Genomic DNA, 26,557 nt, shown 5'->3' on the forward strand with positions numbered 1-26,557 from the left:
TGTTAATTTCTCTGAGTTTTCATCCCGATTGCCCTGGCCATTTTCCTGAGACCATCTAAGTCCCACTGCGGCCTGACTGAATTTCTGTTTTCTAAGTCTTTAGTTTTGTTCCTGTGTAATTTATTACCAACGCGGTAGCCCAATCAGTCTTTTAAAAGTGCAACTAGCATCCTTCTTTCCTGTTTGAAACCTTCCAGTGACTTACAATCACCTTTTGGTAAAGGATTAGAACTCATTAGCCATAAGCTATTGATCTCCCAAATGGCCTTTTCTGTTTCTTCAGCCTTGTCACTTGTCCCCTCCCTCTGAGCACTTCCCTCTGTCCATGCTCCGCTCCCTCTTGCCTCTGGGTCTCTGCACATGATCTTCCTCTGCTTAGCATGTCCTTCCTCTGGCCTCTGTTGGTTGAGTCCTGTGTGTCCATCGGACATCAGCTTAGATGTTTCCCCTTCAGGGGATGTCGCTGGCTGGCTGGGGTGTCCCTCCTCTGGAGCCCCAGCACCTGTGCACACCCCCACCACAATTCCATTCACTGCTCACAGATGTGTTTCTCCTGTGAGACAGTAAGTCCTCTCAGCGCAAGACATGCCCTACCACAGGCCCAGCCACCCGCTGATAATGGTGATCTTGATCTAGAGACCCACTCATTAAGATGCTGAACTTCCATCTGTCAGAAAATTGTTAGAACCACTGTACACTTCTATGGTGACCATGCTGTGAATGTGCCCCCGGGAGCTGTATAGTGCTCCGTTTGCAGTAAAAGCAGTGTCCCTATACAGCATGGGATAGGCACCGAGTAGGCCTAAGACACGTGCTGAATAAATGCAGACACCTTGCCTGTTGTTGAAATAGGTAAAAATCCTTTCTCTTTCAACAACTAGCCTGGTTGTACTTATGGAGCTGTGTAACTGCTCGTGGGGATTCTGTCAAGAGGAAAAAAGAGGAAAAACAACCGCTGTGTCAGAAAACTGAGCGGGAACCCTGAGCACAGATAAGGGCATGATTCTAGAGTAAACTAGCTATTTGGCAGTCCTTGGATGAGGATGCTACTGGCTCCATTTTTTAGGGAGGGAAAACTAAGACCCAGAGAGATGAGAAGTTGTCCCAAGCCAAACGGGGAGCCAGGAGCAAAACCCCTGTCTGTTAATCACTTGAGTGTCACTGTGTCTCTCTGCAACTTCCAGAAGTCCTTGTAGGGCATGAGCTTCTAATGTTTAGTTTGCCGTTTAGTTTGTAATGCAGTGCAAAGCCTGTCCCAGGGCATCTTGATCTTGTCTGAACCTCCTCCCGACAATGCAAGGCAGGTTTCATGGTGTTCTTACTATCTGAAACTTACAGAGGAGTCAATGGGACCCCAAACACAGCTTTTCTTCCTGGAATGGCCTTTTCTTCTTCCTCTCTCTGGAAAACTCCTCTTGATCTTTCCAGACAGTCTTAGTTCATTTTCTGTTGCTATAATAGAATAGCTGAGACTAAGTAATTCATAAAGTAAAGAGGTTGATTTTTTTCTCATGGTTCTGGAAGTGCAAAAGCAAGGGAGAGAGGGAGGGAACAAGGGAGTAGACCTACTTTATAACAACCTTCGGATAATCTATCCCATAGAAACTAGCCCACTACAGAAAAAAATCTTAGTACCTCTTAAGGCTTCACCTCCCAACACCACTACCTGGCAACCAAATTTCAACATGAGTTTTGATGGGAACAAACCACATCTACCTTATAGCATAGCCCAGTTCAATTCTCCCCTCTGTTATGGTTCTAGCTCCCTAGCAGGTTGTGAGGGCTGCAGACCCTACATGCTGACAGTACTTTATTGTTCCTCTTTTAAATGATGCTCACGACCTGCTTCTGCTTCATTAAGGTGGAGATATTTACTTATCTTGTTTTCCTACCCTGGCCTAGAGAGCTTTGAAATAAGGGTCTGTCTCTTTGTTATCTCTTTATACGGCTCAAGGCCAAATACAAAGTTAAAGACTTAATCAGGTGCATTCAGGCATCCAAAAATGTGTATTGCTTGCCAACTCTTTCCAGACACTGGAATCCAATAATGGGCAGATCAAAGAAAATTCCCTACCTGCCCTCATGGAGCTCACAGCCAAGTGGATATTCTGTATGTGACTTCCATGAGGGGTACTTCTAATAAATACTTTCTTAAAGACAGACTTTTTTTCTCAGTTATGTTATCCTCCCAGAAAAAGTTCTTTGACTACCTGTGAAGGAGAAATGATTTATTCTGGGACTAGGGCAACTTACTTTGTATCCTCCAAATACTAATAAAAATGAAGTTTTTGATAGGTGGTGGGTTGTTGCTATGTGACTGTTGAATGGAGGTGGAGGACAAGTGGACTACAAGTATCATTTTCCTCCAAGAGGGGAAGGTGAACTGCTGGACCAGGACAATGACTAGCCTTGCACAATTAGAAGACCAAAGCTAGCTTTGGGGTTTTCTAACAAAGAACTTATGGATTTGAGTGGCAGATAGGGATGTGACAAGATGCAATCAAACCACAAAATAACTCATTTTAATGGCAGGCCTTGAGTTCAATAGACTTTTTCTTTTTCCTTCATTTCCTCAGTCTAGACTTTTCTGGGTTTTTGAAGCAGCAATATACTGGCCTTTTCAAGGCCATTTGGCTGTGACAGGGCTCTACCTTGAGGAACATGAAAAAGTGGAAAGCCAAAAAGAGGGTGTCTTGGAGTCTATAAATACCTTCATGTATTTATACATGAAGAGTGAAAGTTATCAAAAGATTCTGCCCTTCCTCCATGCTTTTAGGGCTAAGCCTGCCCTACTATTTCCAGAGGCTCCAAACCTCCCTGTAGCACAAATAGGTCTGGTGGCCAGCTTCTAGAGAATCCACCTGTATGTGCACAGTGTTATAGCCTGGGCCATAGGTGAAGACCAATACACCATCTCCCCCTTTTCAGTGCGCAGGACCAAGGCAGCTGATGAGGAGAGGAGCCGCCGGGCCCAGCATGCCAGAGATGAGTACCGGCGCCACTCACTCCGTGCCATCCAGAAGGGTACAGTTGCTGGCCTTAGCTCCATGTTCCAGGAGCTCGGCCAGAACCATGAGCAGGAATCTAGACTCTACCACCATCTTCCTGGTCCTGGTCCACCACCACCCCTCGCTGTGCCTGTGAGGTGAGTCGGGGCTCCACGTTGACATTTGTGGGGTTGTGGGGAGAGCGTTGAACTGGGGCATGCCACACCTAGTTCCATTCTGGGCTCTGCCTCTGACCTGCTAGTTATTTCCCCTCTGTGTGCCTAGTCTGTGTTCAGTGTGGAAGAAGATGCAGTAGGATGGGGTTTGGAAATTTCTAACAATTTAGAGTCCTTTGAGTCCCTTTGACAATCTGAAGAAAGCTGGATACCTTCTTCCCCTCAAAATGTGCATATATACATACCTCAAAATGCACACAATTCTTAATTCCTAAAGAGCCATGGGCCCTAGTCAGCAAGTTATAATGAAAGGCCTCAGATTGGTGTAATAAGGCCCAACAACCCAGAATCCAGGGTTTGGGCCTTTTCTACATACCAGTGATGCTGGTTTATCCTGTTTGAATAGCAGATTTGCATATTAGGTGTGGCTGAGTACAGGAGGGTCCTAACCTTTGTGTCCCCAGGAGGTTTGTTCAGCAAGGACTGCCCATGATTGCCAGGACTAAAGGTCAAGAGGTTGTGGCGGGCCTCTGAACCTTCCACTTGTCCCCACTGAAGGCCAGCCCTGGAGTTTGGCTCCTCTTAGACCCCATTCCACATGATTGCATTTATATTCAGGGGAATTAAAAAGAAATACAGGCAGGGCCCAGAGGTGGGTGGTGAGCACCTGCTGCTCCCTTTACTACAGGGAATACTTGGAAGTCAGTTCACCACCAGAGAGTGGGGGTGGTATGAATTGTGCTTTAATTGGAGTTTGAGATTATTCATAACCTCCTGTTTCCTTCCCCTGCAGTCCAGGGAGAGCTGACCAGGTCTCCAGTTCTTCCCTCCTTCTCTCCCCACTCCTTTCCTTTCTTGTCATGTAAGGTTCTCAAACCAGAAAGTTTAATAAGGTAGACTGCACCAAGAAGAATCTGACTGCCTCCTCTGCATTCCATCTGCCGAAGTCCCTCTTCCTCACAGGTCATTACGGCTCTTTAGTGTCCTTTGTGTCCACCCAGCTTCTCTTTAGAGTCACCAACATGAAAAGTCTTATTCCCACCCCCACCCGCTTCTAATAGCTACCTAGTATTCTACTGCATGGATGTGCTGTAATTTATTTATCAAAAACTCTATTAGTGGACATTAGTGTTGTTTCAAATCTTTGGTTATAACCAACAGTGCCCTGAATGAATGACAGAATGATAGAAATTATATGTATGCAATCATTATCTGAAAGAGGAATTCTCAAAAGTGGGATCACTGGGTCAAGGTCTAAGTGCATTAACAATTCAGCTTGCCCTCCTCAAGACTGGTACCAATTCACACTCTTCTTCTTTTTTTAAATTTTACTTTTTATTCTAATTTGTTATATATGACAGCAGAATGCATTACAGTTCATATTACACATACAGATCACCATTTTTCGTATCTCTGGTTGTACACAAAGTATATTCACACCATTCATGTCTTCATACTTGTACTTAGGGTAATGATGTCCATCTCATTCCACTGTCTTCCCTACCACCATGCCCTCTCCCTTCCCCTCCCACCCCATTGCCGTAACTATACTTTGTCTATTCCTCTCTTGCTCCCTGCCCCAACCCCACTATGAATAAACCTCCTTATATCAGCACACTCTTATTCTTTAGCCCGGCCAACAGTGCTTTGTCAAACTAACTTTTTTTTTTTTTTTATCAATTTCTAGGAACTCTTTACATGTTAGGGAAAAGGATTCTTTGTTTGTGATAAGTATTTTTTTTCTCTGCTTGTCATTGATCTTTTGATGTTTGTGATGGAATTTTCCATCATGTAGAAATTCTTGATTTTTCCTGAGGTTTAATTTTGTTATGTTTTCTGAATAGTTAGAAAAGCTCGCTTCCACTTTTGTGTGTGTGTGTGTGTGTGTGTGTGTGTGTGTGTGTGTTTAAGAAACCCATAATTTGCCCAGATGATAGAACCATATGAACTATGGTGCAACTTGGCTTCAGGTTGGCTGTGTGGTCAATAGGGAAGGGGTGGCCCTGCAGCAGGCCTTGAGGGGGTCAAGATGTCAGGTAACTGGAGCAACAGGACTGGGCACACAGAGAGGTGTACATCTGTCCTCCCAGCACCACTGCCCTCGGTTTGATGGTGCTGGCCCTGCCCAGCACCTCTTTGTCTGTCTGTGCTAAGGGGTAGACCCACATTACTGATAGGAGGAGAGTCACAGGTGCAGAAATGAAGCTTCTGGCCAGGTGGCCCCATTGGAGCACCTGCCCTAGCATTTATATTCTGGGGAATCAAATTCCCTGCTTAGAAATTCTCTGTTTAGAGTTGAGTGTGGTGGTGCATGCCTGTTATCCTAGCAATTCTGCAGAGAGGCTGAGGTAGGAGAATCACATGTTTGAGGCCAGCCTGGGTAGCTTAGCAAGACTCTGTCCAGCCTTTAAAATGAAAAAAAAAAGGGGGGGGGGCTGGGAATGTAGCTTAGATGTAAATGTAAAAGGGCTGGTAGAGCATGCATTTAGCACATGCAAGGCGTTGGGTTCAATCTCCAGCACTACAAAAAACATAAATAAAAATCAAAACTCTATGTAGAAACAATTCAGTTTTACTGCTTAGAAACAGAAGGACAAGAGGGAGTGCATTTTTTTTTGCTGTTATTTTTAACCTTCCTATTACCTTCTAAGGAGACAGAGTCCTAGAAACTAAGGATTCTTTCCTCTGACACAGTTATTTTGGGGGGAATACAAATGTAGAGGAAGAGGCTGGACTGCCCTGTGTTGCTTAGTTGAGAGGAATGGCACCGGAGGGTACTGAGAAGGAGGGGACCTTCCCATGGGAGGACAGAGTAGAGAGCAGGATGGCTCCGGGGTGGAGAGGTGGAGAAGCAGAGCCTGGACAGACAAACTGGCTATAAGCTGTGAAATGTAACTTCATCCTTTGTCTTTCTTCCAGAATCTTTTCTGAACTCTACAGTGTTCAGTACTCTCTCTCTCTCTGTGTGTGTGTGTGTGTGTGTGTGTGTTTGCATATACATGTGTATGTAAGTAGGTCTATTCTGAGGCTTGAAAGGAGGTACTGTGCTCAGCGTCAAAATGTTGGTACAAAGAAAATATAAAGTTGTTTGTTTTAAAAAAGGAAACCAATGCCACAACGAGTAGGTAGACAGTAGTGACAAAATAAGAATTTACCAGGTTCCTACCATACAGTGAAGAGGCTAAGGATGTCCAAGGTGGGCCAAGGCTTTATTCTTCAGGACTTGTGTTTTCAGAGCAAAAATTAACACAGGGTGGTCTTACTACATATTTATTCAGCAAACAGTTGTTGGGTGCCTGGCCTGTTACCTGGCATGTACTCTCTAACTCCCAATGTGCTTTATTTTAGTATAACTCAGATACGACAGGGGTCTTATGTGGCCCAATTTCTGTGCATTCAAGAACCACCATTCAGAAACAAAAGCAATGGAAATCCTCACTTTCTTATGAGAAAATATGAAAAGTGTCCAATTTATCTTCACCTGCTGCTGCTTCTTCATCTCTCCCTCCATCTTCCATCCCTCACTGATCTCCTGGCCATGGTGAAGTTTTGTTCCCTTCCCCTCTCTCTCCTCTCCCTTATGTTCTTTATTTCCTGGGTGGAGAGTCTCACCATTTCCAGGGCAAACTAATGTTCTTTGGTCTCTTTCTGTGCATTTTCTTGATTCTGTTCACAAAAGCACAGGAGCTAGATGGCAAAGGCAGGTGTCCCCTCAGGGACAGGGCAGGGCAGAGGGAACGCATGGGAAGTAAAAAATCAGAACTCACTTTAGTGGTGGGTAGAGGACACTCCTACATTAATAAATTTGCTCCTGCTCTGCTAGGATCCTTATTCACTGATGCTGATGCTTATGTCCTGGCCTATGCCAGGGAAGGATAAGGCTTTCCCCTGCTTTGGTTATCTCTTATTCTCTTTCTACTCTCACCTGTGTGGTATTATTTGCAGCAAGTGTTAACAGTGTCCTTTGGGGAAAAACAATAATAGCTGCTACATAATAATCTGCAAAGTGCCTTCAAGTACCTGGACTTGTTGAAGCCTCTTCATGGCATGAATGTGGGTATTGTGCTTATTCATGCTCAGTGTCTCCTCTTCCCCTTCTCCCTCCCTTCCTTTTTCATTCCACCCCCTTCCTCCTCCCTCTCACTTCTTCCTATTCCCTATCTTCCCCTTCCCTCCTTCCTCTATCCCTCCCTGACTCTTCGACTTTCCCCTGTCTTCTCAGCAGGACTTGGGAGCGCCCACTGCGTCCACTCTCCAGAGAAGTCATTGTCCGCTGGTTTAAGGAGGAGCAGCTGCCTCGCCGAGCTGGCTTTGAGAGGAACACCAAGTCGATCGCTCCCTGGTTCCATGGTAGGGCCATTTTCTGGGCTTGAGAAAAGATGAGTGAATACACATCTGCCACTCTCTGGCTGGAGCCTGGGTCACGAAGGGCAGCTATAACCAAGTCTTTAGGCTCTAGGATGCCTCTGTTCTGGCCCCAGCAGCTCCAGCAGGAGTCTAGGAGCCTGGAGGCACCTGGGGTGCTGGACCACTATATCTGCTGGGAAGGATGAACATGAGTCCTTTCTACTGCTGTCACCATGTGACCTCCTGGGCCATCAAGGCTCCTCTAAGGCATCTTCCCAATACTTACAAGGCAGTGAGTTCTCAGTGGGTACAGAGATCCTGGTGGGCAGAACCCACAGCTTTGTGTCTGAGCCTGTACCCTGGGATTCTGGCCACAGCCTAACACTGTAAACTCTGAAAAAAAATCCATGTTGATTAGATGACAGATGGCTGAATAGAAAGGTTAGAATTGTCCAAACACAGAGGATTAGGTATTGAAAGTCATTCAATCCCTCCATTATTGATAAGAAACTGAGGCACAGAGAGAGGAAGAGGTTTTCATAAGGCATGCCAAGGAACTTGAAAGTCAAGTTCAAGAGTACATTTCACTGCTCATGACTCCACTCCAGTGATGTGCTTATGTAGTGACTTCAAGCAAAGAAACAGCACTGTGACTTCAGCAGACTGGCTACAGGGAAATAGGAGTGGTTACCAGCCACCAGTCCTCTCTGTATCAGTTAGTATTGCTGCAAAGAAAATTGCCCCAGAACTCAGCAGCTTCAGGCAAACAAGCATTTATTGTTTTTTTCATGAATTTCTGGATCAGTGTGGCAGTTCTAGTTTGGGTTGGGCTCAGATGATCTTGGCTGAGCTTGCTCATGTGTCTCTGAGCAGCTAGAGGGCCAGATGGGGCTGGCTGATTCAGGACGGTCTCAGCTGGGATGTCTCCTCTTGGCTGTCTGTGGCCTCACCCTCTAGCAGCTGGGCAGAGACCATCTAGTTCCTCTGGGGAAGCTGAATCTTGACCTTGCTCCCTGAACCTTCCCTTCCTAGCCAGCATTGAGCTCAGGTTTGCCTGGGAGCTCCCCTGGATAGAAATGATCTCCCTGCTACCATTATCACCCATTTGACCCTTACCTGCCTGTTTCCTGTCTGCCAGTCTCCCGGGAGCTTGACTGGCCTCACCCTTGGCCTGCCTTTCCCCTGCATTTATTCTGATGTTGTGAACTACCTCCTTGCTTCCTGGTGAGCTTCTGTGTCTTCTCAGTTCTCTCCAGATGGAGAGATGAACCCAGAGTCATGATGTGCACTAGAGACTGGGGTATCTCCAGGGTTGACGGGCAGATGGCAGAGGGAGGCCCTCACAGGCAAGCTCTGGACGTGGCTTTTGGCTCCAGGAGAGGCAGCTGTGGCATTTAGAAGAAATCATGCCTGGGCGGGCATGGGTGAGCCATCTGCATCTTCATCCCCACCTCCAGGAGCCCAAAGCGCTTATGAACTATGAGGTGCAGGCAGCTGGAACTCTACAGACAGGACAGCTGAGATGCAATGCTGAGAAGGACTGCTGAAGGTTACAAAAGTGGTGGCCACCCATCCAGGCTGTGGGGTGCCCTGTTGGTCTGTCTCTTTCACTGGGGGCCTCCACGATTTATCCTCCACATAACATCCTGAAAATCTTTTAAATATAATTTGTTCCTGTCACTCCCATGCCAGTACCCTCACTCCTACTTTTCTCTATTCATGCAGTGAAAACCAAACTCCATCCTGGAGCCTACATGTCCCCAGGTGACAGGTCCTACTCAATCTCCACATGCCAGAATTTTTTCTCAAAGCTCTGAACTTATTTTGTGCTCCTCAAATGAGTCATCTTCTTTCTGTCTCGGCCCTTTGCTCTTGTGATTTCTCTGCTTGAGTTAGTTCTCTTTCCCCAGTTCTTTGCATGGCTGACACATCTTTATTTTTCCTCTGACCTGTCCCCTCCTCAGAGAGTTCTTTTCTGAGAACTCGTTACCTGAAGCAGTTTTCCTTAATTTGCCCTGCTTAGTTCCTTAAAGGCATTCACCCCATTGTTATTTGTCTTATTTCTTGTTTTCTGTTCTCCTACCTGAATGTGAGTCTGTCAGGCTCAGGGCCTTGTCTGTTCCCCTAGTGCCTGGTATAGTAAGTATCATGACGGGAATGGCTGAAGGTGGGAATGAAGCATCGGAGCTGGGATTAGATCCCAGGTTTCCAATTCCAAAGAACAGCTCTTGCTTCTCTACATGGGGCCTGCTATGTGCATGAGTCCCCTCAGAGCCTAGGAACAATCAGAGCCACACGTGCAAGGGTTGTCTTGCCTTCCCAGTTGTCCATGTGCTCCATGGGGACAGGCGCTCTGTCTTTACCCCTCCTCCTGCCTTCCACCTGCCTAGGGCTCAGGTGCAGAAACACACCTAAGGCAAACTCACCGTCTTCCTCTGGTGTCACTATTGTGGAGCTTTCCAGTCCCACTAATGGCATCACCATTGTATAGGTCTCAATGTGTCGGTCAGCTTGGTTGTACCTAAGTAACAGATGCACCCCAAATCTCAATGACTTCCATTAAATAAGTTTTTTAATTGATTTTTATTTGTTTTAATTAGTTATACATGACAGTAGAATGCATTTATGTACTTTGATATATCATACATAGATGGGATATAATTTCTCATTTTTCTGAGTGTACATGTTATAGAATCATATTGGTCATGCAGTCACATATATACATACAGTAATAATGTCTGTTTCATTCTACTATCTTTCCTATCCCCACATCCCCCCTTCCCTCCCTTCACTTCCCTCTATCTAATCTAAGGTAACACTATTCTTCTCTAGTGCCCTCACCTCCAGCCTTATTATGAATTAACATCCACATATTAGAGAAAATATTCAGCCTTTGCTTTTTTGGGATTAGTTTATTTCGCTTAGCATGATATTCTCCAACTCCATCCATTTACTGGTGAATGCCATAATTTCACTCTTCTTTAAAGCTGAGTAATATTCCATTGAGTATTTATACCACATTTTCTTTATCCGTTCATCTATTGAAGGACACCTAGGTTGGCTCCATAGTTTAGCTATTGTGAATTGAGCTGCTATAAACATTGACATGCCTGTATTACTGTAGTATGCTGATTTTAAATCCTTTGGGTATAAACTGAGGAGTGGGATAGTTGGGTCAAATGGTGGTTCCATTTCAACTTTTCTGAGGAATCTCCATACTGCTTTCCATAGTGGTTGCACCAATTTGCAGTCCAACCACAAATAAGGTTTGTTTCTTACCGATGTATCATGCCCATCAGGGGTTGATTTTTTTAAAAAATTTTTTTCTTAGTTGTTGATAGATCTTTATTTTATTTATTTATACGTGGTGCTGAGAATCGAACCCAGTGCTTCACACATGCCAGGCAAATGTGCTACTGCTGAGCCACAGTCCCAGCCCCAGGGGTTGATTTTAGACTTTAATCTGGGCCTCAAACCAAGGGAGCCACCTCTTTTGGAATCTCTGATAGTCCCATGTTAGATTAGAAGGAAAATAAAAGACTTGGTGAGCCACACGGTGACCCTAGAGCTTCTACATGAAACTGATACCTGCCATTACTGCACACATTTCATTAGCCAGAACCAGCCTGGCTTCCACAGTGTGGTAGAGTATGACAGTAGCATCTATTAAGTGATTCCTTATGGCTCAGAGAGAAGGTGGTCAATACAAATGACTGAGACATGTGCCCCTGGAGCTGGTCCCAGGGATTCCCTGCCCCTCACTTCTGTCACATCATGTGTTCCTGAAGCCCCCATGGAGCCTCCATTTGAATCACCACTTTCCTCTTAACTCACATATTATTATTGCCATGGGAGCAGAGCACAGCACCTCAGATGCCTGCAGAGTGCAATTCAAACTTTCTGTGGAAGTAGGGGATTGACAGCTGCACTGACTGCTCAGCGAGCCTGATGGTGGCCAATGGAGAAGGCGCAGTGGAGGTGCTCAAATTTGTCTTTAGCTTTTTTCCTACCTTGATGGAGAAAAAGCTAATTTTATGTTGTCACAGAACAAACAGAACCAAGATTTAAATCACAATTTATGTAACTGATTTCATGTTCTCCCTTATTCCTGCATAAAACATTCTGGAAATTTGCTCATACAGGGAAGGGAGCTATTTAGTGACCAAATCTTCATTGATCTGTGACAGAATGAAAGAAAAAAGGCTCACATATGGAGGATGGCCAAGTGTCTTTGCTTAGAAATGACTGTGCTGTATTCTAAGATTATCTCCTTTCTTCAGTTTTAGTGTTAAAACATCCTATCTTTTATGAATTGATGGTGGTAGTAAACACTAGTTATTTTTATATATTGTCCTTGGAAGAGCAAAAGCCTGGGAACAGTTATTGGTATGTTCCAACCACCCTCCCAATGTAGGAATTCACTGTCAGAGGAGATTGGGCTCCTTCTGTATTAATCCTTTAGAGACTGGGAACTCACTACTCCTCAGGCAGACTGCACCAGGCAAATTTTTAGGTTGTTTTTAAATTAATTTTTTTAAAAAAATATATTTTTAGTTGTTGATAGATCTTTATTTTATTTATTTATATGTGGTGCTGAGAATCAAATCCAATCCTCACACATGCCAGGCAAGTGCACTACTCCTGAGCCACAGCCCCGGTTCAGGGAGTTTTTACTGCAGGTTGACAGGGTTCTTACTCTCTCTTGGGCGTGTCTAGGCATCTTTGCTGGGGAGGCTCTGCTCCATGTATCTCTCAAGCTCCTCCTGGGGCCCCTGGGCTGGATCAGGCATGCTCTGCTCCTGGTAATAGTCCAGATACCAGCAAGCTATTGGCAGCACGTCAGTCAATCTTAAAGTCTAGTCTTAGCAGCAGCACACTGTCACTTCTGCCTCATGCTGTTGGCCACAATATGTCACAGAGTTGAGAGGCAGGAAAATATATTTTGTCTTTCTCTTGTGAGGAACTTCGAAGCCATATGTCAAAGGATGTGGAGACAGGGAGAGAAGAAGAATTTGAGCCAATAATGCAATTTATCACAATCCCAATATAAATCTTTTCTTGGTAAAACATTCCTAGTTAATTTAGATGGATTTTAGATGCAGGTAAAAAATGACTACTGGGACTTCTACCTCCTTCCCTTTCCTCAAACATTTGTACATGTTCTGTGATCAAAAACCACAATGTTCACGAGGGGCCTGAAGATACAAAGTTATTCTAGAACCTAGCAGCTATGTGACTTTGGATGTGTATTTTGGTTCCCTACCTGTGAAACTAGCATTATTATGTCCACTTTGCAGGAGTCAATAAAAATGCTTTGTCCCTTCTAAGGAGCCCAGTTTGTACAAGTGTTGATGTCACCTGGAGCCTGAGCTCAACCACCAGAGATCCCCTCTGCTGGGAAGCAGAATGTGGGGAAACGGGCTCAGAGCATGGGGTAGGTAGGGAGATAGTGATGGGAACTGATTTCTTCTGGGACCCAGTGTTCCTGACAAAGTCTCCTGTGTTAAAAGAATGGTAAAAAAGCAATTTCTTGTTTCTCCTTTGCTCATTGTTATGTTCAGGAGTTAAGAGACTTCCAATTATATAAAACTATTCCTGAGAAATGCCAGTGCATATATGCTTAGCTTTGGGGAAAATCTATTTTGGGGCTTCGACCTGTATCTAAAATTATTAAGACTGTCCTCTGTCTGAACATTGACTCATTCAGAGTTCATTTCTCTTCCTGAGCTTTACTTCTAGAAAAGAGTTGCAATATGGTCCATGGTTTATTGTCTTGGCAACTACCCCCCGGCTGTCTTGCTGCTCGCCTATAGTGCTTGGCACAGAATAGGGCTCTGTGTTAGATGATGTAGTTGGCATTGGTAACTTATTCCTGAGGGATTTTGCTCAGGTGTGCTGAGAATGGGCCTCAAGCACGGCCTTCCATGGGATTATGTGGGGCCACGTACACTCAGGTGAGGTGTTACTGGCTTGATGCCTTTTCTGATAAGCACAAAGTGAGAGCCCAGAGAAGAGATGCTCCCCAACCACTAGGACAGTGTAGTCTTCAGGGAGCCCAGCACTGAGGGGTGGCTTTCCTGTGCAAGGTAAGAGCTCCAAAGTGTAATGGGAACCTTTTCACACTGAGACCTCAGAGCATATTGAGCAAGTAATGCCGAAAGTCACAGAGCTGGGTTCTAGAAGGGGCCCTGGACCTTTAGACCTTTTGTGCCCATTGCTGTCTTGCATTATGCCACAGTGCATCCAAATGTGTTTGAGGGAAGGGAAGGAATACAAGTCACAATGGTCATTTTTAAGAATTACTTGGGGCATGTTTGTCTTGGAAAAGAGAAACTAGTGGGTAGAATAGGCGGAAGAGTAGAGCTGCTACCTCTCAATCTCTGGATCTCTGTCTTGAGAAGAGTGAACTGTTAAAAAAGAGACAAAACTAGGGTTCAGGGATGGGGTTCTGAAGAGATTGATGCATGTCACTTCAATAGAAGAAATAGCTTTTGATGGTTTCAGCTAGCTATGGGGCACTCTTGTTGGACTGAACATTCCCCAGATGAGGGAGTATTTGAGTATCTGTAATTCAGGGCATTTCTGAGGGCAAGCCCTTCCTGTCAAGACTTCAGTGTATTCCAGTGTCCCAGGTGGTCACAAACATTGGCCATGTTACAGGACTGGCCATAGAATGGGCCCCTGCTAGTCCGTGAGCCGAAGAACTAGTATGTTCTTTGTTTCTTCGACCATTGGACTTCCTCCTCTCACTCCTCTGTTGCTGTTGGCATTGTTGGTCCAGAAGCTAAAGATTGAGTAGTGGTGATTCTTTTCCTAATGGCCTTCCCAGGGTCCCTGCGGATGACAGGTAGACTCACCAGTTACTCTGCAGGAGTCTGCCCCCGTGAGGTGGAAATGGTTGTGTCCTGGGAGCAGCTCACTGTAATGGAGTCTTAGATTGGCCTTCTAGCTGCATGCACTGGGATGTTGCCTCCTCTCTGAGCCACACAGAGAGGGAAGGGGCTGCACTGGCTGACCAGGGCTGACTGTTGGCCATTCTTCCAGCATGCCGCTTCCCTGTAGTCCTGCAGCGTAGATATAGAGTGGTTTGATATGTACCATCTCATGGTGCTGTCAATTTCTCCTTGAGCTGGGCATGATTGGTCCTTTACAGATGACCAGAGAGCTTGGAAAACTGACCCATCTTTGCCCAGCAGTAATCACAGGAGCTGGGACACAATGTAGTTTCCTGGCTCTGTTTCTCCTACTCCATTCTGGCTGCCTTCTTGAAAAAACTGAAATCCCTTACTATGAATTTCTTAGGCACAGCCTAACCCTCAGTCCTCCTTGTTCCATCTTACAAAGCAGAGCTGGGACACTGTTCTCTTGATCTAGTTTGAGGGAATATTTGGGAATGTTCTTGTTGTTCCTTATGATTTACTCTCAAAAGCTAGAGTTTCTGGGGACACAGGGAGAGCAAGTCAGTCCAGACCCCTCTCTTTGGTTTCCAAGATCAGTGGGAGAAGAGGAAATGATGGTGAAGCTTTGGAATCACGCTGATGAGAGGTGGCAGCCAGGAAGGGGTGCTAAGGACCTTGGGAGTGTGAGCATGGGCACAAAAATCCATGTTAGGCAAGGAATTGCTGAGGAAACTAGGATGGGGAAAATAATATTATTAAAATAATAATAACCTGGTGGTGTTATGAGGATTAAATGTAGTAATATTTATAAAGTGTTTAGAACATGTCTGACATTCAATAAATGCCTCCACTTAACAAACATGGTGGTATCTGGGGATGAGTAGTAGTAGTGCCTTGAAGGCACTTCCTAAGTTAGTGCTGTCACTCAGAAATAAAGAAAAAGATGACATTGAATGCCTATGCACAAAAGGAATATGATACTTATTTAGTCTTCCAATAAAAAAAGTAGAGGTCTAAATTTTCTTTCATTATAAGAATGATAATCATCTTGGAATATTTTTGAAAAGCCATTAGGTGTAACATAAAGGCCATTTGGAAGACCAGTTAGCATGTCAAGTGAACTTACTAATTTTCCTTTCCTGAGCAGAATTTGGAAAGGAAATTTTCCACCAACCCTTATCTCAAATGAAAAACTTTCTGAAGGAGAAAAAGGTCGGTCAGCTGACGTACTTTATTTTTTCTTTTCTTTCTTTTCTTTTTTTTTTTTTTTGCAATGCTGGGGATCTAATCAGGGCCTTGCATGTACTAGAAAAGCACCACAGAATTACATTCCCAGTCTCTTCTTAAGTTCTTGCTTAAGGTGGTCAAATTAAACATAAAAGAATATGGTTCATTTTTAAATGTGTGCACTGGCTAGATAGTCTCAAAAAGGAATAACAAAGAAGAATGAAATTATTTTTGGCTTTAGGAAAGCCTAGCTTGTATTGGTATTCCCAATACAATACTCTTTCTTCTCAGCTGAATTCCAGTGCCTTCTCTGCTTCCAACCCCTGTACACTGTACAGGGCTGTGTGTACCTGCTGGTGCCCAGAGGTACCATGTGGATCAGTGGGGACTGGGTAGGGGACCTTAGACTATACCTGTCCTCAAGTGTGTACTGGCTCATATCTGTGGGGTGTGGTGGTTGACATTACCTATGGGATAATGCTGGATTTTTATGTTTTGACTAATTTTCCTTTGTGTTGGCAGTATGTTAAGTAAACATACTGAAGGAGCATGTATTTCATTACTCCTCACACAACCCTTGGAATAGGAAGTGATGCTGTTGATTATGCACATGGTGCTTACGGTGTGCCAGGCACTCTTCTAAGCATTTGACATATGTGCTTACATAACTTATTCCATTTTTACAACATTACTGCAACCTTGCTATTAGCTTTAGCTCCATTTCACAGATGAGGAAGCCAAGACATAAACAAGTGAAGCCACTTGCCCAAAGTTGACAGTCAGTGTTTTAGTCAGCTTTTTCTGCTGCTGAGACTAAAAGAGCTGACCAGAATAATTGTAGAAGAGGAAAAGTTTATTTGAGGGCTCACGGTTTCAGAGGTCTTCCTACTTCAGTCCTGGGACTGCCAGCTCCATTTCTCAGGGCTTAAGGTGAGGCTGGACATCATGGTGGATGAGTGTTGGTGGAGAGAAGCAGCTCACACAATGATCAGGAAGCAGAAAGAGACTCCACTTGCCAAATACAAAATATATATATCCCAAAGGTATGCCCCCAGTGCCCACCTTCTCCAGCCACACCCTACCCATCTTCACTACCACTCAGTTAATCCCATCAGGGGATTGATTCACCGGCTGTATTAAATCTCTCATAAACCAATCATTTCTCCTATAAACCTTCTTTCACTGTCTGATCACATGAGCTTTTGGGGGACACTGTACATCCAAACCATAACAGTTAGTAAGTGGGGGAGGTGGGATTCAAACCGAGACGATCTGGCTCAGAATCTGTGCTTTTACCTGTGACCAGGTGCAGCCTGTTACCATCTCACAGGCGAGGAAATAGAGACTCTGGAAGTTAAGTAACTACCCCAGGGGGCCGGGAGTAGGATGGAGAGATCCGATCTTTTCCTTTCCATGGTAGGATATCTCCTTGAGGGTGGAGAGATGGCTGTTTCTCTTGGAGACACCCAGGTGTCTCTGGGCTGTGGGGTCAGCTGTTTTAGTTGTCATGCCTCCTTCCTGGCTGGGGCAAGTGGCTACACCTCCTGAGGTTGGCACTGCCTTCTCCAGGAGTCCTCAAGGGTACCATTTGAGTCTCCAGTCTGCAAAATTTTTAGACGATAAGTATAGTGAAATAGGCAATTGATTGTTGGTATTTTGGATTGTTACATTACTTAGACATGGATACTAGGGGGCAGCTTCCCTTGTTTAAGGCATTTAATTCATTACTAATTATTATTGCTATGCTGGGGATTGAACCCAGAGGTGTTCTCTCACTGAGCTACACCCCCCAGCCCATTTTTATTTTTCTTTTAAGTCAGGGTATTGCTAAGTTTCTCAGGCTAGCCTTGAAACTGCAGTCTTCCTACTTCAGCCTCCAGAGTTGCTGGGATTGCAGATGTGTGTCACCAAGCCTGGGAATTAGTTGTTTATTAATATTAAGCTTCTATTATACGGTGAACACTTTGATGTTATAAGACACAGGGTGGCAAACAAAACTGATCTTTTTTTATACCCTTGTGGAACTTACATTTGCTTGCAAGTAACAGAAAAATGCAAGCTAAAAAGATAACTTTCAGCTCATATGACTGAAAAACTTACAAGTAGAGGCTTCAGGCTTTGCTTGATCCAAGGAGCTTAAGCTTCTCAGCCCCTCTCCATCTCTCCATTCTGTTGCTCTCTACATTTTCATTCTCAAGCAATCATCATTTGGAGGTTGCATGTCTACATTCTCCAAGATTCAGGGCAGAAGAAGATATGCTTTTCTCTCAGCAGTCCCAATATTAGTCCCAATTGGCTGTTTTTTTTTTTTTTAATCTGATTTGGTCCATGCCCACTTCTGACCCAATCCCGTGGCCAGAAAGGTGAGCCATCTGGTTAGGTAAGCCTCACATGGCCATTCTTGGAGTGGGGGTAGGCAGTCTACCCTATTAGATCTGTATAAAGTGACAGCAGAAGAAAGTCATGGTTCCCTTGCCAGAAAAGGGTGAATGGTACTGAGCAGGTCACTAGAGGGGAAAATAACCTGGCTTCTGCTCTAGCAAAGCAGCCAGTCTAACCCTGAGACTAACTTTATGCAAATAATGAAGATGGGCATGGTGATGCATACCTGTAATCCCAGTGACTTGGGAGGCTGAGGCAGGAAGTTTGGAAATTTAAAACCAGGCTCAGCAATTTAGCAAGACCCTGTCTCAAAATATTAAAAGGTTTGGGGATGCCCTGGATTCATTCCCCAGCACCACACACACAAATAATAATAATAATCATACCATAAATGTGCTAATTCAATTGAGATGATACACAGGATTCTTGCATTGCCATTTTTAGAAGTCATTTTGCTAGGTGGTGCCTTCCTCTGCCTGGAAGAGTGGTACTGTAGTTTGGATCTGGAATATATCCCAAGGGCCCAGGTGTTAAAGACTTGGTCCCCAGTGTAGTGTTTTGGGGAAGGTGGTGGAACCTTTAAGAGGTAGAACTTAGGAGGAGGTCTTCAAGTTATTGGGGCTGTGCCTTTGAAGAGGCTTGTGGGAACCTTAGTCTCTTCCTTTCTTTTACTTCCTGGCCATGAGGTGAGCAGTTTTGGCTCCAACACATTTCCTGCCGTTGCCATCTGGTACTCCACCAGAGGTCTAAAAGGGTCTGCTTGATCATGATCTGGAACCTCTAAAACCCATAAGTCTGAATAAACCATTCCTCTTTATAAGTTGTTTATCTCAGGTATTTGTTATAGTAACAGAAACCTGACCGGCATAAGTGGAATTCATGCTTAGAACCTGGCATGTCACAGTGCACATGGGTGTTGCCTTTTGGCAATAAATATGTGTGCAACACAGAAGCAAGCCCTCCTTGTCTCAGCAGTTAGCTGTGGTAAAATTTCATTAGGAATTATAAAAAATGAAAGCATTTGAACTCATTCATCACAATCTCTGTGGCTTTAGGATGCTTTGAGAAACTGTTGAGAATGAAGAGCTTAATAATTCCAGCCTCCTTAATGATATCGTCTGGAAAGTGTGGCAATAAGAAAGGAAAGTCACAAAAATGAATGAGAAATAGCTCAGCGGTAATGGAGGAGTTGTCGGCTGGTGAGGCGAAGCCGCAGTGAAAGCTTTAAGAAATATGCATGTCAGATAAATTGAGACCCATAAAAAGCAACACGTCATGGCTAGCCTGCCTGCGTTTCTTTCTTTTTCAGGGTGAAGCACTAGCACAGAAATAAAAAGAGCTCATCTGGTTACTCAGGTTCAATTCTGGGCTAATGATTTGAGCGGACGGAATGGGGGTGGAGGAGGGGCTGGGGACGGAATCCCAGGTCTTTGAGGACTTGCTAACATGTGGATTTATGGTCCATTAGAGCACAGTGACTTTGGAAAGTAGAAAGCGCTTTCCTTTTCCGGGGCTGTCCGCCTGTTTGTGCTGAAGGAGTAATATTTTGAAAGTGAACATGAAGTTGCTGTTGGTGTTTGACAGCCTCTGTGTGGGATCGGGGCTGGGGGGGATGATTAGGGGAGGTGTCAGGAAGCACATGGTGGGATTTGCACTCAGGGCACAATAACGGGAGCTGGGTGATGCTGGTCCATCCCACTGGGGTGCTAGCTGCAGATGCCTGCCTGTAAGAGCAAAGTGCTAATGGTGAGAGGGTGGAAGAAGATGTGGGCTTGTTTGCCAGCCTGGCTGCCTTCTACATGCTTCCTTCTCCCTTCTGCTCCCTTCTCTATTCTCTGCTTTCCAGCTTGTAACCATGGGAAAGGAGGCTGTCTCCTGTCTCTGGCCTGTCCTGTTCTGCAAAGGCTCACTAGGGGGCGCTGTAGCATGTAGGCGGACTTTGGCACCTAGTTTCAGAGGAGCCCTGGGCACCTGCAGGTAGGCACAGGAGCAACCTTCCTTAGTCTCCATCAAGGGCACACATATGTATGGTGGGCATTTGCCTCAGTTTCCTGATTGTTGCTCTGTTCACTTTCTGTCATTGATCTTTGAGCTGTGTGAGAGATGACGGGGCCAATTAAATTTGTATTCCCCACTGGTGGCAGCAGCCACTGAGCTCGCATCATACGCCTGGAATTGTTTCTCTTTTTCTCTTTTGGGTACTGGGAATTGAACTCCGGGCCACTGGACCTCTCCCTCTCTGAGCCACATCCCCAGCCCTATTTTTATTTTATTTAGAGACAGGGTCTCACTGAGTTACCTAGTGCCTCTCCATTGCTGACTCTGGCTTTGGACTTGAGATTCTCCTGTCTCAGCCTCCTGAGATGCTGGGATTACAGGCATGTGCCACCGTGCCTGACCAGCATTGCTTTTCTTTATGTGGTCAGCAGCTTTGGGTGTTAACTAATGTGAGTGTTTTTTTTTTTTTTTTATTGTTGGTCGTTCAAAACATTACATAGTTCTTAATATATCATATATCACAGTTTGATTCAAGTGGGTTATGAACTCCCATTTTTACCCCGTATACCGATTGCTGTGTCACATCAGTTACACTTCCATTGATTTACATATTGCCATTCTAGTGACTGATGTATTCTGCTGTCTATCCTATTCTCTACTATCCCCCTTCCCCTCCCCTCCCCTCCCCTTTTCTCTCTCTACCCCCTCTACTGTAAATCATTTCTTCCACTTGTATTATTTTTCTCTTACCCCTCCTTTCCTCTTATATGTAATTATGTATAACCCTGAGGATCACCTTCCAATTCCATGCAATTTCCCTTCTCTCTCCCTTTCTATCCCACCTATGTTAATCTTCTTCTCAAGCTTTTCGTCCCTACCCTGTCCTTGGTTACTCCCCTTATATCAAAGAAGTCATTTGGCATTTGTTTTTTAAGGATTGGCTAGCTTCGCTTAGCATAATCTGCTCTAATGCCATCCATTTCCCTCCAAATTCTATGATTTTGTCATTTCTTAATGCAGAGTAATACTCCATTGTGTATAAATGCCACATTTTTTAATCCATTCATCTATTGAAGGGCATCTAGGTTGGTTCCACAATCTTGCTATCGTGAATTGTGCTGCTATGAACATCGATGTAGCAGTGTCCCTGTAGCATGCTCTTATTAGGTCTTTAGGGAATAGACCGAGAAGGGGAATAGCTGGGTCAAATGGTGGTTCCATTCCCAGCTTTCCCAGGAATCTCCAAACTGCTTTCCAAATTGGCCGCACCAATTTGCAGTCCCACCAGCAATGTACAAATGTACCCTTTTTCCTGCATCCTCGCCAGCACTTGTTGTTGGACTTCATAATGGCTGCCAATCTTACTGGAGTGAGATGCTATCTTAGGGTGGTTTTGATTTGCATTTCTCTGACTGCTAGAGATGGTGAGCATTTTTTCATGTACTTGTTGATTGATTGTATGTCCTCCTCTGAGAAGTGTCTGTTCAGGTCCTTGGCCCATTTGTTGATTGGGTTATTATCTTATTATCTAATTTTTTGAGTTCTTTGTATACTCTGGATATTAGGGCTCTATCTGAAGTGTGAGGAGTAAAAATTTGTTCCCAGGATGTAGGCTCCCTGTTTATCTCTCTTATTGTTTCTTTTGCTGAGAAAAAACTTTTTACTTTGAGTAAGTCCCATTTGTTGATTCTAGTTGTTAACTCTTGCGCTATGGGTGTCCTATTGAGGAATTTGGAGCCCGACCCCACAGTATGTAGATCATAGCCAACTTTTTCTTCTATCAAACGCCGTGTCTCTGATTTAATATCAAGCTCCTTGATCCATTTTGAGTTAACTTTTGTGCATGGCGAGAGAAAGGGATTCAGTTTCATTTTTATGCAAATGGATTTCCAGTTTTCCCAGCACCATTTGTTGAAGATGCTATCCTTCCTCTATTGCATGCTTTTAGCCCCTTTATCAAATATAAGATAGTTGTAGTTTTGTGGATTGGTTACTGTGTCCTCTAGTCTGTACCATTGGTCCACCCGCCTGTTTTGGTACCAGTACCATGCTGTTTTTGTTACTATTGCTCTGTAGTATAGTTTGAAGTCTGGTATCGCTATACCGCCTGATTCACATTTCCTGCTTAGCATTGTTTTTGCTATTCTGGGTCTTTTATTATTCCATATGAATTTCATGATTGTTTTATCTATTTCTAAAAGAAATGCTGTTGGGATTTTGATTGGCATAGCATTGAACTTATAGAGAACTTTTGGTAATATTGCCATTTTGATGATGTTAGTTCTGCCTATCCATGAACAGGGCATATTTTTCCATCTTCTGAGGTCTTCTTCTATATCTCTCTTTAGGGTTCTGTAGTTTTCATTGTATAGGTCTTTCACCTCTTTTGTTAGGTTGATTCCCAAGTATTTTATTTTTTGGGGGGATATTGTGAATGGAGTAGTTGTCCTCATTTCCGTTTCAGAGGATTTGTCGCTGATATACAGGAATGCATTTGATTTATGCGTGTTGATTTTATATCCTGCCACTTTGCTGAATTCATTTATTAGCTCTAATAGTTTCTTTGTAGACCCTTTTGGGTCTGCTAGGTATAGAATCATGTCATCTGCAAATAGTGATAATTTAAGTTCTTCTTTTCCTATTTTTATGCCTTTAATTTCTTCCGTCTGTCTAATTGCTCTGGCCAGTGTTTCGAGGACTATGTTGAACAGAAGTGGTGAGAGAGGGCATCCCTGTCTTGTTCCAGATTTTAGAGGGAATGCCTTCAATTTTTCTCCATTCAGAATGATGCTGGCCTGTGGCTTATCATAGATTGCTTTTACAATGTTGAGGTATGATCCTGTTATCCCTAATTTTTCTAGAGTTTTGAACATAAAGGGATGCTGTACTTTGTCGAATGCTTTTTCTGCATCTATCGAGATGATCATATGGTTCTTATTTTTAAGTCTATTGATGTGGTGAATAACATTTATTGATTTCCGTATATTGAACCAGCCTTGCATCCCAGGGATGAATCCTACTTGATCATGGTGTATAATTTTTTTGATATGTTTTTGAATCCGATTCGCCAGAATTTTATTGAGGATTTTTGCATCTAGGTTCATTAGAGATATTGGTCTGTAGTTTTCTTTCTTTGAAGTGTCTCTGTCTGGTTTAGGCATCAGGGTGATGTTGGCCTCGTAGAATGTATTTGGAAGTTCTCCCTCTTTTTCTATTTCCTGAAATAGCTTGAAAAGTATTGGTGTTAGTTCCTCTTTAAAGGTTTTGTAAAACTCTGCTGTATACCCATCCGGTCCTGGGCTTTTCTTAGTTGGTAGTCTTTTGATGGTTTCTTCTATTTCCTCTATTGTTATTGGTCTGTTTAGGTTGTCTATATCTTCCTGACTCAATCTGGGCAGATCATATGACTTAAGAAATTTATCGATGCCTTCACTATCTTCTATTTTATTGGAGTATAAGGATTCAAAATAATTTCTGATTATCTTCTGTATTTCTGAAATGTCTGTTGTGATATTGCCTTTTTCATCCCGTATGCTAGTAATTTGGGTTCTCTCTCTTCTTCTCTTCGTTAGCATGGCTAAGGGTCTGTCGATTTTATTTATTTTTTCAAAGAACCAACTTTTAGTTTTGTCAATTTTTTCAATTGTTTATTTTGTTTCTATTTCATTAATTTCAGCTCTGATTTTAATTATTTCTTGCCTTCTACTTCTTTTGCTGTTGTTTTGCTCTTCTTTTTCTAGGATTTTGAGATGAAGTATGAGATCATTTATTTGTTGGTTTTTTCTTTTTTTAAGGAATGAGCTCCAAGCAATGAATTTTCCTCTTAGAACTGCTTTCAATGTGTCCCATAGATTCTGATATGTTGTGTCTGTGTTTTCATTTAACTCTACGAAGTTTTTAATTTCCTCCTTAATGTCTTCTATAACCCACTGATCATTCAGTAACCTATTGTTCATTCTCCAAGTGATGCATGATTTTTCCTTCCTTCTTTTATCGTTGATTTTCAGTTTCAATCCATTATGATCAGATAAGATGCATGGTATTATCTCTACTCCTTTATATTGTCTAAGAGTTGCCCTGTGACATAATATATGATCTATTTTTGAGAAGGATCCATGTGCTGCTGAGAAAAAAGTGTAACTACTTGATGTTGGGTGGTATATTCTATATATGTCAATTAAGTCTAGGTTGTTAATTGTGTTATTGAGTTCTATAGTTTCCTTATTTAACTTTTGTTTGGAAGATCTGTCCAGTGGTGAGAGAGGTGTGTTGAAGTCTCCCATGATTATTGTATGGTGGTCTATTAGACTCTTGAACTTGAGAAGAGTTTGCTTGATGAACATAGCTGCACCATTGTTTGGGGCATATATATTTATGATTGTTATGTCTTGTTGGTGTATGGTTCCCTTGAGCACTATGCAGTGTCCCTCTTTATCCCTTTTGATTAACTTTGGCTTGAAATCTATTTTATTTGATATGAGTATGGACACTCCTGCTTGTTTCCGCAGTCCATGTGAGTGGAATGATTTTTCCCAGCCTTTCACCTTCAGTCTATGTATATCTTTTCCTATCAAATGCGTCTCCTGTAGGCAGCATATTGTTGGGTCTTGTTTTGTGATCCATTCTACTAGCCTGTGTCTCTTAATTGGTGAGTTTAAGCCATTAACATTTAGGGTTATTATTGAGATATGGTTTGTTCCTCCAGCCATATTTGTTTATTAATGTTACTAAACCTGATTTGTTTTCCTCTTTGATTACTTTCCCCCCTTTACTGTCCTACCTCCCACTGTTGGTTTTCAATGTTATTTTCGATTTCCTCTTCCTGTAATGTTTTGCCAAGGATTTTTTGAAGAGATGGTTTTCTAGCTGTGAATTCTTTTAACTTTTGTTTATCGTGGAAGGTTTTAATTTCATCTTCTATCCTGAAGCTTAATTTCGCCGGATACACGATTCTTGGTTGGAACCCATTTTCTTTCAGTGTTTGAAATATGTTATTCCAGGATCTTCTAGCTTTCAGAGTCTGTGTTGAGAGATCAGCTGTTATCCTGATTGGTTTACCCCTAAATGTAATCTGCTTTCTTTCTCTTGTAGCTTTTAAAATTCTCTCCTTATTCTGTATGTTGGGCATCTTCATTATAATGTGTCTAGGTGTGGATCTCTTATGATTTTGCACATTCGGCGTCCTGTAGGCTTCTAGGATTTGGGATTCTGTCTCATTCTTCAAGTCTGGGAAGTTTTCTCGTATTATTTCATTGAATAGATTGTTTATTCCTTTGGTTTGGAGCTCTGTGCCTTCCTGTATCCCAATGACTCTTAAGTTTGGTCTTTTAATGTTATCCCATATTTCTTGGATGTTCTGTTCATGGTTTCTTAGCAGACTTGCTGAGCTGTCTATGTTCTTTTCAAGTTGAAATACTTTGTCTTCATTGTCTGATGTTCTATCTTCTAAGTGATCTATTCTGCTGGTAGTATTGTCAATTGAGGTTTTAAGTTGGTTTATTGCTTCCTGCATTTCTAGGATTTCTATTTGTTTGTTTTTTATTACCTCTATCTCCCTGTGAAATTGATCTTTTACTTCCTGGATTTGTTTATGTAGTTCCTTGTCAAAGTGATCTTTCATTGTCTGATTTTGCTGTCTCATGTCTTCCTTGAGACTCCAGATCATCTGAAGCATGTATATCCTGAACTCTTTATCTGACATTCCATCTGTTGCAGCTATTACCTCTTCTAAAGTTGAGTTGACCTGCATTGCTTGTGGTCCTTTCTTTCCTTGTCTTTTCATACTGCTCGCGTTTCTTTCTGCTTGGTGAAACTGTTGTGTTTTTGAAATTTTCCCCCTATTTATTTATATTGCTCTTGTATAGTTGGGAGATCTCTCTTGCAGGGCGGGTAGTGGCTGTGCTCCTCCTCTAATTAGGGTGATCTATCTACCACGCTGGTTGCTCGCAGGTCTGCCCACCCTGCGGGCGCGGGTGGCGGCTCTACTCTGCCCCCACTCCAATTGTGGTGACGTAACTACCCCGCCCTTGGGTCGTTGGTCCTGATCCGGATATGGGCGGCAGCTCTGCTCCGCCCCTACTCCAATTGGTGTGATGTGTCTACCACGCTGGTCGGCCTCTAAGCCTGTTCCGCCGGTGGGTCGCAGATCTGCCTACCTTGCGGGCTCGGGCGGCAGTTCTGCTCAGCCCCCACTCCCAGTGGGGGTACCTAACTGCCTCTCCAACTGGTCACTGGGCCTTTTCCGGACACGGGTGGCGGCTCTGCTCCACCCCCACTCCAACCAGTGTGACGTGACTGCTTCGATGCTACTTGTCCACCACACTGGCAGGCTGCCGAGCCTGTCCTGCCAGTGGGTCGCAGGTCTGCCTACCTTGCAGGCTCAGACGGCGGCTCTTCACAGCCCCCACTCCAAATGGGGTGACTTGGTTACTGCGCCGTTGGGTCGCTGGTCCTGTTCCAGGCGTGGGCGGCTACTCTCCTCGGCCCCAGCTGCAGTTGGGGTGTCATGATACCACGCCGGCGGGTCACTTGGCCTGCTCTG

At 43.7% G+C, this 26,557-nt stretch overlaps 1 protein-coding gene across 1 annotated transcript in view; it reads left to right on the top strand.

Moving 5' to 3' along the window:
- The window catches only part of SH2D4B (SH2 domain containing 4B), a 95,112-nt gene that overhangs the window by 52,806 nt on the left and 15,749 nt on the right, over nt 1-26,557 (top strand). Inside the window, exons 6-7 of the mRNA XM_081268826.1 lie at nt 2,929-3,145; nt 7,386-7,513. Of these exons, the coding sequence (XP_081124952.1) occupies nt 2,929-3,145; nt 7,386-7,513 (345 nt within the window). The remainder of the gene's footprint in view (nt 1-2,928; nt 3,146-7,385; nt 7,514-26,557) is intronic.

The sequence above is a fragment of the Spermophilus citellus genome (assembly GCF_964194105.1).
Source record: "Spermophilus citellus genome assembly, chromosome: 15".
Lineage (NCBI taxonomy): Eukaryota > Metazoa > Chordata > Mammalia > Rodentia > Sciuridae > Spermophilus > Spermophilus citellus.